Source organism: Chlorocebus sabaeus, chromosome 20, assembly GCF_047675955.1.
Source record: "Chlorocebus sabaeus isolate Y175 chromosome 20, mChlSab1.0.hap1, whole genome shotgun sequence".
Classification (NCBI taxonomy): Eukaryota; Metazoa; Chordata; class Mammalia; order Primates; family Cercopithecidae; genus Chlorocebus; species Chlorocebus sabaeus.
The window spans coordinates 5014462-5025178 of NC_132923.1; the positions used below are offsets into that span (position 1 = coordinate 5014462).

General features: G+C 42.0%; 1 protein-coding gene across 1 annotated transcript; it reads left to right on the forward strand.

Moving 5' to 3' along the window:
* Positions 1 to 622: 622 nt before the first annotated feature.
* LOC119623483 (T-cell surface glycoprotein CD1a-like) lies at positions 623 to 4639 on the forward strand. The gene is made up of 6 exons (XM_073008092.1): positions 623 to 1079; positions 1429 to 1695; positions 2360 to 2638; positions 3151 to 3429; positions 3785 to 3875; positions 4045 to 4639. The coding sequence occupies exons 1-6, from the start codon at positions 1022 to 1024 to the stop codon at positions 4052 to 4054; spliced, it is 984 nt and encodes a 327-aa protein (XP_072864193.1). The 5' UTR covers positions 623 to 1021; the 3' UTR covers positions 4055 to 4639.
* Positions 4640 to 10717: the final 6078 nt, after the last annotated feature.

Here is a 10717-nt window from a genome sequence, read left to right on the forward strand (position 1 = left end):
TCACTAAGCACCTACCACTTGCGAGGTACTCTGTTAAGTGGGGATACAGTGTGATAACGGCATGGAACTAATATCCAAGTCAACCGTTGAAGTCAAAATTCTGGGCTGGCAAACTTTAGTTAGGAGTCCCTATTTTAGAAAATATTATTTCAAGCAGGCCTTGTTTTTATCCAGAGAGTGTATACAGTATAATAAAACTCAGCACACCAAGATTTATAGTTCTTGTGTTTTTCTCCCTAAGTAGAGTTAAAACTCCTTCAATAAAGTGATTGTGTTATCAACCACTGCATATTCTTAAGTACCAGGATGCTTGACTCCAGGCAGATGCTGAGAGAGTCTGTTGGGTGAGTGAATGTATATCAATGAAAATCAAACAGAGGAAATTTTCTTTATATATTTTAGTGTTCTTGTTTTGTGTGTGTGTGTGTGATGGTTACTGGCCCTTCTCTAAGAATAATGGAGAAAAGGTGTTAGTTTATACTGTCACACAGGGCAGTCATAGGAGACTCTGACAAAGCAAATCAATCAATGTTAAATCAGAAATGAGAATGTAGTAAGGGGGTGAAGAGACAGGAAGAAAATACATGGGAAAATATTGAAAAGGACAGAGTGATCGAAAACAGCAGGGACATGGGAACATTGGGCGGCACTCTGGGAGCCATTTAGTTTCATGCTTATTGTATGATTGAGGAAAAAATAGGTCCTTAGTGGTTAAGTGGCTTTTCAATGCCACGTCAGACTTGTTCCATAGCAGTTGAATTATGGGAAGGTGAGTAAGTTGGAAGTTGGTGACAAGGAGAGAAGTTGAAAACTAGAGAGGAGAGTCAGAACCAGAGGGAAATGAGAGACTAAATAGGCATCTCAGGGTTTTTGGAGTGAATTTTCTTTGTTGCAGTCAGGGGAGGTTTGTCTGTTGGTTGCAGAAAGAAGTCAGAATAGAGATATCGTGGGGGTAGGTTTGTTTGGAACAGAAATCAAAGACCATTTTTTCTGAGAGAAGGAAATAACATCTGCAAATGACATGCTGTTTTTGCTACTTCCATTGCTAGCTGTTCTCCCAGGTGGTGGCAATGCAGACGGTAAGAACTCTGACAACTGCCCAGTTGGGTAGATGAAGGTCTGTGTGTGTGTGTGTTTGTGTGTGTGCACATGTGTGTATGTGTGTGTGTGTGTATGTGTGTGTGCTTTCCCTAGCATATACCTGGAAAGTGAGAGTGCCAGGCTGGTTCCATTCTGACTGTCCATGACTCCAAGTCCCCGAGCTCTGAAGAAGGTGGTTGATAAGTCATGGGGCTCTGTGGCAAGCAAACGTCTGCTAAGACCATGATGGATCCCCTTTTCTCCAAATTCTGAGTTCCCCCACTCTGGCCTCTCTCCATTCTCTTTCTCAGTTTCTTTCTCCCCATTCTATTTGTTCTTTTGCCACAGGGCTCAAGGAGCCTGTCTCCTTCCATGTCATCCAGATCGCATCTTTTTACCACCATTCCTGGAAACAAAATCTGATCTCAGGTTGTCTGGGTGATTTGCAGACCCACACCTTGGACAGAAATTCCAGCACCATCATTTTCCTGTGGCCCTGGTCCAGGGGAAACTTCAGCAACGAGGAGTGGAAGGAACTGGAAATGTTATTCCATATACGCTGTGATCGGTTCCTTGAGGAAATGCATAGATACTCCCGTGAATTACAGATTGAGTGTGAGTTTCCTCCATGGGGAGTAGGGAGGTGGGAGACAGGGGATGTCTCAATGTTTCTTATTCCTGTAGGAAACAGCCTGACTCTCTTCTGTATCTTATTCTATTCTTTCCACCATAAAACTGCAATTGCATACTTTTGGGCAAGGGCTATTATCCAGAGGCTAACTCTTCAAACACTTCTGCTACTTATGAACGCCTCTCTTATTGACTGCAGGGTTATGTATTATTACCTTTCGTTACAGGTATCCTATGGCCACCCTTTTTCCTGCCCTACAACCAGATACCTTCAGCTTTCTCACTTTCTCATTCATTCTCTTCAGCAGTCTCTCTATATATACTCAATTGTAACCCATTGCATTCCATTCAACTTAAGTTGTTGTAACCCCAGTTCTCTTACACCAAGTCCTTCCTCACCCACAGCATTCACATCACTTTCTTTGACCAATCTGCCCTTTTCCATACGTTACTAATCTTTTCCTCCACCGACAGCTTCCACCAATTCCTCTTTCTCTGAATCCCTGACCAAACCAAATTTTATTCCATTATGTCAAACCCTGCAAACTTCCCCCTTCTGCTTCTGCAATCTTTGCTTCTACTCCAACAATCTTTGCTTCTACTCATTTCATCTTTTTTTCTCCCTCTTTCCCATATTTCATAACCCCAGATCCTTTTGAGATACAGGTGACAGGAGGCTGTGAACTGCACTCTGGAAAGTTCTCAGGAAGCTTCCTTCGGTTAGCTTATCAAGGATCAGATTTCATGAGCTTCCAGAACAATTCATGGTTGCCATCTCCAGTGGCTGGGAATATGGCCAAGCGTCTCTGCAAAATGCTCAATCAGAATCAGCATAAAAATGACATAACACATAGTCTCCTCAGTGACACCTGCCCACGTTTCATCTTGGGTCTTCTTGATGCAGGAAAGGCACATCTCCAGAGGCAAGGTCAGTCCTGCACCCTCCCTCCAAGAACTTTTGATTTGAAAATCATATCCTTCCACCATCCCCTTCCAATCTGGAATAAGGAAGTGCCACCCAGAAGTGGGAAAGGCTGGGTGCAGTGGCTCCCATCTCTAATCCCAGTGCTTTGGGAAGCTGAGGCTGGAGGACCGCTTAAGGGCAGGAGTCCCAGACCAGCCTGAGCAACACAGTGAGACCCCTGTCTCTAAAAAATAAAAATAAGGTAGCCAGTCATGGTAGCACACACCTGTAGTCCCAGTTACTTAAGAGGCTGAGGCAGGAGGATAGCTTGAGCCCAAGAGTTTGAGGTTACAGTGTGCTATAATTATAATTATGCCACTGCACTGCTGCGTAGTGACAGAGTGATACTCTGTCTCAAAAAAAAAAAAAAAAAAAAAAAAGAGAAATGGGAACGATGTGTCTCTCTAAACTTCTAAACTGCTGTGGAGATATGAAACTCCAAGTCTGTATTTGAATATGTTTTCTGTCCTTTGCAGTGAAGCCCGAGGCCTGGCTGTCCCATGACCTCAGTCCTGGACCTGGCCATCTACAGCTTGTGTGCCACGTCTCAGGATTCTACCCAAAACCTGTGTGGGTGAAGTGGATGCGGGGTGAGCAGGAGCAACAGGGCACTCAGCGAGGGGACATCCTGCCCAATGCTGACGGGACATGGTATCTCCGAGCAACCCTGGAGGTGGCCGCTGGGGAGGCAGCTGGCCTGTCCTGTCGGGTGAAGCACAGCAGTCTAGAGGGCAAGGACATCATCCTCTACTGTGGTGAGAAAGATCTGGGGCCCAAGCTGGAAATGCCAAGAGGTAGTCCTCAGGCATAGAGGGAGGGCAAGCTGAAAATTTTAGGATTTTAGGGATTACAGCCCCAACATGAATAAAAATAGGTAAGCTAAGAAATGGAAGTATTGAAAATGAGGGCACTGTAGATGCAGGAGGATGCTGAGGATAAGATGAAGAATCCATCTCTGAGCAGGGATGAGAGAAAAACAAAAAAAGAAAAGAGATTGGTAAGTTGGATACTCAAATGAAAAAAAGAAGCCAAGGGAATGCAGTGAAACAGGGAGTGGTGAGGTAAAATGGGTTAGATTATAACATCCTTGGTGTCTCTCCAATTTCACAGAACATCACAGTTCCATGGGCTTGATCATCTTGGCGGTGATAGTGCCTTTGCTGCTTCTGATAGGTCTTGTGCTTTGGTTCAGGAAACGCTGGTGAGTTCTTTGCATGTGTCTTTCTTACTCTTAGTCCCTACCCCGCTTGTCTTCCCCTGTTTTTTGTTTCTCTCTCCTCAGTTCTTCTCTCCCCAGTCCCCTTCCCTCTTACTCCTCAATTCTTAGCTCCACCTTATTCACAGTGACTTCTATCTCTGTTTTCATCCAGTTTCCGTTAAGATACACCATGATCCTCCTTGTCACCCTTCTCCTTTTGGGGTGAGAGACCAGCAGTCCAACAGCTCAGAATACACCTGAACAAATCGTGGTGATGACGTCCTCTCAACTCTCCTTGTAAAACTTTTGTCATTTTTGCTTGTTTCTGATTAATGATCATTTGTCAATATAAGCTCAATTTAGTTTTGCAGGATTTGTTTTTCTGACCTGGGTTCTGGGAATTTAAAATTCAAATTTTATCTCCAAATGGAATGGGATCCTAGCAATCTTCACATGTTCAACTGTTAATGGATCATCAGGCTTGTTATAGATGTCCCTTATTACCGAGGGCCTTCCCTGACTCACAAGTGGGAAGCGGTCTCTTCCTGGTCTGAACTCCCACCACATTTCAGCCGTACTTTGCTAACTGTACTCCTCACTTCCTCTCCTTCGTTGCAGCTATTTAGGTCCCCCTTTTCCTCCTAATTTTTCTACTCCTTCAATGCAAAGTATGTGTGTTTTGAATATATGCATCCCTGGTGTTGGATCTTGCTCTCATGAAACATGTTCTCGATAAAACTTTTTGTTGAATTTATGCCAAATTTGTAGTCTTTTCTTATTCTTTTCCTTCCTGGTGCTTTTGAGGTAGTTGAGACATTTGATACTCTTCAGTTTAAAAGCCTTCTTGGTGGGAGGAAATTTTACACATTCCTAGTTCTATAGTTTGTTCTCTGAGCTCCAGAGGAGAAACACAATTTTGTCTCTTACTACTCCTATCATTCAACTATAGAGAGTTATTCGAGTTAAATTAGTGTTGCAGGTATGCAAGGCAGGATTTATATCTTTACTATTCAGTGGTTCAGGGACAACCAGCAGAGTTCTCACATCAGAGCTTGTTAGAAAGGTAGAATTTGGGCCTCACCTTAGATTTACTGAATTATAATTTGTATTTTGGAAAATCAACAGGATACTCACAAGTCCACTAAAATTTGTGAGACACTGATACTGGTGATGCCTGAGATGTAGTACAAGTGTGTCACTGAAGAGAAAATGATCAAAAAAGGGAACAAGAGTGTTGCTCCTCAAGATTGAAGTGAGATCAAGGCAAGTAATATCGTACTGCACATTCTTATTATTCACGACCGTTATATTCTGTGCAGTTGCTGCAAACACCGGATTCGTGAGCACTGAGCAATTGTTCCCAGGGAAATACAGGTGTTAGGTTCTTGTGAGCTTTTTCACAACATTTTTGTTAACTGATGAATACATAAGCTTGTTTTATGTGTGTTTCTGTTTAAAAACGTCTTATTTTATATTGTATATATTTATAATTCATTATTAGCAGTATTTCCATATCATAAAACACTATCTAAGAAGTCTTTAGTATATTGCTGACCTTGGTTAACATGATCATAAATTTCTTTGGTTTTCAGTCTCACAACATTGCTGTCCACTATACTTTAAAAAATGGTTGTCATTTCATGAATCCACAAATGTAACTGTTTTCCCATAGCTTCAGAATAGCATTATAGATGTTACTTTCCCAAGCAACCTCACCTGCAGATGGGTGAATTTCCTTCCCCTTTTCCTGCATGTACTGCACTGTTGATTTATTAACATTGAATTCATAGTCAACAACCATGTAACTATAACAAAGTCTAACACACACATTTTTCCCTGTAAGGCATGTCACAGCCTTCTTATGCTTAGGAAAATGAGACAACACTTAAGCATTACACTTGGGAGCCATTTAAGATTGTGAAATCACCAACCAAAAACACAAAAACGTGAAAAAGTTGGCACTATATAGACTACAAAAAGGACGCTTGTTTACTGTGTGAGAGCTGGAACATGAAGACAGAGCACCACCTTTTTCTACCTTAGAAAAATGTTCTTTGAGGGGCTCAAATTTTGTACCTCTCTGCACATGTTCATGAATGATTGTGAAAGTGCTATGAATATATATCTAGGGGCTACACATAAAATTTGGCAAGTAGACAAATTAGCAAATATAACATTTTTGGATAATGAGGACTGACTATTGACACCAGATGGTAGTATTTGTCAAGATATCCATAACAAGACTTCAATTACTTTAGGGTTTTCACCTGTGCCTGAACGCAGCAGGGCTTTCTGCCCTTTCCCAGGCAGATAAGGGCTCTTTTTTTTTTTTTTAATTATACTTTAAGTTCTAGGGTACATGTGCACAATGTGCAGGTTTGTGACATATGTATACATGTGCTATGTTAGTGTGCTGCACCCATTAACTCGTCATTTACATTAGGTATATCTCCTAATGCTATCCCTCCCCACTACCTCTCCCCACAATAGGACCTGGTGTGTGATGTTCCTCTTCCTGTGTCCAAGTGATCTCATTGTTCAATTCCCACCTATGAGTGAGAATATACGGTATTTGCTTTTCTGTTCTTGAGATAGTTTGCTGAGAATGATGGTTTCCAGCTGCATCCATGTCCCTACAAAGGACACAAACTCATCCTTTTTTATGGCTGCATAGTATTCCATGGTGTATATGTGCCACATTTTCTTAATCCAGTCTGTCATTGATGGACATTTGGGTTGATTCCAAGTCTTTGCTATTGTGAATAGTGCCGCAATAAACATACGTGTGCATGTGTCTTTATAGCAGCATGACTTATAATCCTTTGGGTATATCCACAGTAATGCGATGGCTGGGTCAAATGGTATTTCTAGTTCTAGATCTTTGAGGAATCGCCACACTGTTTTCCACAATGGTTGAACTAGTTTACAGTCCCACCCACAGTGTAAAAGTGTTCCAATTTCTCCACATCCTCTCCAGCACCTGTTGTTTCCTGATTTTTTAATGATTGCCATTCTAACTAGTGTGAGATGGTATCTCGTGGTTTTCATTTGCATTTCTCTGATAGCGAGTGATGATGAGAATTTTTTCATGTGTCTGTTGGCTGTATGAATGTCTTCTTTTGAGAAGTGTCTGTTCATATCCTTTGCCCACTTTTTGATGGGGTTGTTTGCTTTTTTCTTGTAAATTTGTTTGAGTTCTTTATAGGTTCTGGATATTATCCCTTTGTCAGATGAGTACATTGCAAAAATTTTCTCCCATTCTGTAGGTTGCCTGTTCACTCTGATGGAAGTTTCTCTTGCTGTGCAGAAGCTCTTTAGTTTAATGAGATCCCATTTGTCAATTTTGGCATTTGTTGCCATTGCTTTTGGTGTTTTAGACATGAAGTCCTTGTCCATGCCTATGTCCTGAATGGTATTCCCTAGGTTTTCTTCTAGGGTTTTTATGGTTTTAGGTCTAACATTTAAGTCTCTAATCTATCTTGAATTAATTTTCGTATAAGGAGTAAGGAAAGGATCCAGTTTCAGCTTCCTACTTATGGCTAGCCAATTTTCCCAGCACCATTTATTAAATAGGGAATCCTTTCCCCATTTCTTGTTTTTGTCAGTTTGTCAAAGATCAGATGACTGTAGATGTGTAGTATTATTTCTGAGGACTCTGTTCTGTTCCATTGGTCTATATCTCTGTTTTGGTACCAGTACCATGCTGTTTTGGTTACTGTAGCATTGTAGTATAGTTTGAAGTCAGGTAGCGTGATGCCTCCAGCTTTGTTCTTTTGGCTTAGGGTTGTCTTGGTCTTTTTGGTCTTTTTTGGTTCCATATGAACTTTAAAGTAGTTTTTTCCAATTCTGTGAAGAAACTCATTGGTAGCTTGATGGGGATGGCATTGAATCTATAAATTACCTTGGGCAGTATGGCCATTTTCACGATATTGATTCTTCCTATCCATGAGCATGGTATGTTCTTCCATTTGTTTATGTCCTCTTTTATTTCACTGAGCAGTGGTTTGTAGTTCTCCTTGAAGAGGTCCTTTATATCTCTTGTAAGTTGGATTCCTAGGTATTTTATTCTCTTTGAAGCTATTGTGAATGGGAGTTCATTCATGATTTGGCTCTCTGTTTGTCTGTTACTGGTGTATAAGAATGCTTGTGATTTTTGCACATTAATTTTGTATCCTGAGACTTTGCTGAAGTTGCTTATCAGCTTAAGGAGATTTTGGGCTGAGACAATGGTGTTTTCTAAATATACAATCATGTCATCTGCAAAGAGGGACAATTTGAGTTCTTCTTTTCCTAACTGAATCCCCTTGATTTCTTTCTCTTGCCTGATTGCCCTAGCCAGAACTTCCAACACTATGTTGAATAGGAGAGGTGAGAGAGGGCATCCCTGTCTTGTGCCAGTTTTCAAAGGGAATTTTTCCAGTTTTTGCCCATTCAGTATGATATTGGCTGTGGATCTGTCATAAATAGCTCTTATTATTTTGCTATATATTCCATCAATACAGAATTTATTGAGAGTTTTTAGCATGAAGGGCTGTTGAATTTTGTCAAAGGCCCTTTTCTGCATCTATTGAGATAATCATGTGATTTTTGTGTTTGGTTCTGTTTATATGCTGGATTACATTTATTGATTTGCGTATGTTGAACCAGTCTCGCATCCCAAGGATGAAGCCCACTTGATCATGGTGGATAAGCTTTTTGATGTGCTGCTGGATTCAGTTTGCCAGTATTTTATTGAGGATTTTTGCATTGACGTTCATCAGGGATATTGGTCTAAAATTCTCTTTTTTTGTTGTATCTCTGCCAGGCTTTGGTATCAGGATGATGTTGGCCTCATAAAATGAGTTAGGAAGGATTCCCTCTTTTTCTATTGATTGGAATAGTTTCAGAAGGAATGGTACCAGCTCCTCCTTGTAGGAGGAGTTCTACCGAATTCTCCTCTGGTAGAATTCAGCTGTGAATCCATCTGTTCCTGGACTCTCTTTGGTTGGCAGGCTATTAATTATTGCCTCAATGAAGGCAAATAAGCCTTCTTGAAGGCTTTGTTCATATCTTTTTCCTCTTTTTTCTTTAGACTTCTCTTCTTGCTTCATTTCATTCATTTGATCCTCAATCGCCGATACTCTTTCTTCAAGTTGATCGATTCGGTTACTGAAGCTTGTGCATTTGTCACGTATTTCTCATGTCTTGGTTTTTATCTCTATCAGTTCATTTATGGCCTTCTCTGCATTGATTATTCTAGCTATCCATTCTTCCATTCTTTTTTCAAGATTTTTAGTTTCTTTGCGCTGGGTACATAATTCCTCCTTTAGCTCTGAGAAGTTTGATGGACTGAAGCTGCCTTCTCTCAACTTGTCAAAGTCATTCTCCATCCTGCTTTTGATCCATTGCTGGTGATGAGCTGCATTCCTTTGGAGGGGGAGATGCGCTCTTATTTTTTGAATTTCCAGCTTTTCTGCCCTGCTTTTTCCCCATCTTTGTGGTTTTATCTGCCTCTGATCTTTGATGATGGTGATATACTGTTGGGATTTTGGTGTGGGTGTCCTTCCTGTTTGTTAGTTTTCGTTCTAACAGTCAGGACCCTCAGCTGTAGGTCTGTTGGAGATTGCTTGAGGTCCGCTCCAGATGCTGTTTGCCTGGGTATCAGCAATAGAGGCTGCAGAAGATAGAATATTGCTGAACATCGAGTGTACCTGTCTGATTCTTGCTTTGGAAGCTTACTCTCAGGGGTGTACCCTGCCGTGTGAGGTGTGTGGTGTCAGTCTGCCCCTAGTGGGGGATGTCTCCCAGTTAGGCTACTTAGGGGTCAAGGACCGACTTGAGCCGGCAGTCTATCCGTTCTCAGATCTCAACCTCCGTGTTGGGAGATCCACTGCTCTCTTCAAAGCTGTCAGACAGGGTTGTTTGCATCTGCAGAGGTTTCTGCTGCTTTTTGTTGTTGTTGTTTAGCTATGCCTTGTCCCCCAGAGGTGGAGTCTACAGAGACAGGCAGGCCTCCTTGAGCTGCGGTGGGCTCCAACCAGTTCAAGCTTCCCAGCGGCTTTGTTTACCTACTTAAGTCTCAGCAATGGTGGGCGCCCATCCCCCAGTCTTGCTGCTGCCTTGCAATTAGATGGCAGACTGCTGTGCTAGCAATGAGGGAGGCTCCGTGGGCGTGGGACCCTCCCAGCCAGGTGTGGGATATAATCTCCTGGTGTGCCATTTGCTAGGACCCTTGGTAAAGCCTAGTATTAGGGTGGGAGTTACCCAATTTTCCAGGTGTTGTGTGTCTCAGTTTCCCTTGGCTAGGAAAAGGGATTCCCTTCCCCCTTGTGCTTCCTAGGCGAGGTGATGCCTCGCCCTGCTTCAGCTCTCGCTGGTCGGGCTGCACCCATGGACCGGCACCAATTGTCTGGCACTCCCCAGTGAGATGAACCCGGTACCTCAGTTGAAAATGCAGAAATCACCCATCTTCTGTTTCGCTTGTGCTGGGAGCTGGAGACTGGAGCTGTTCTTATTCGGCCATCTTCTGTTTCCTTTCTTTTCTGATCAAAGTTAAGTTCTTATTAGCTTAAAATAACTTGTTACATACGGACACATAGTGGGGAGCAACACACACTGGGGCCTGAGTGTGGTGGATGAGAGGAGGGAGAAGATCAGGAAGAATAGCTAATGGATGCTGGGGTTGATACCTGGGTGATGGGATGATCTGTGCAGTAAACCACCATGGCACACGTTTTCCTATGCAATAAGCCTATACATCCTGGACATGTACCCCTGGACTTAAAATAAAAGTAGGAAATTTTAAAACAAAATAAAACAACTCGGTATAAACAAAATATGTATTTCAAAGCTGCGTGATAACCACA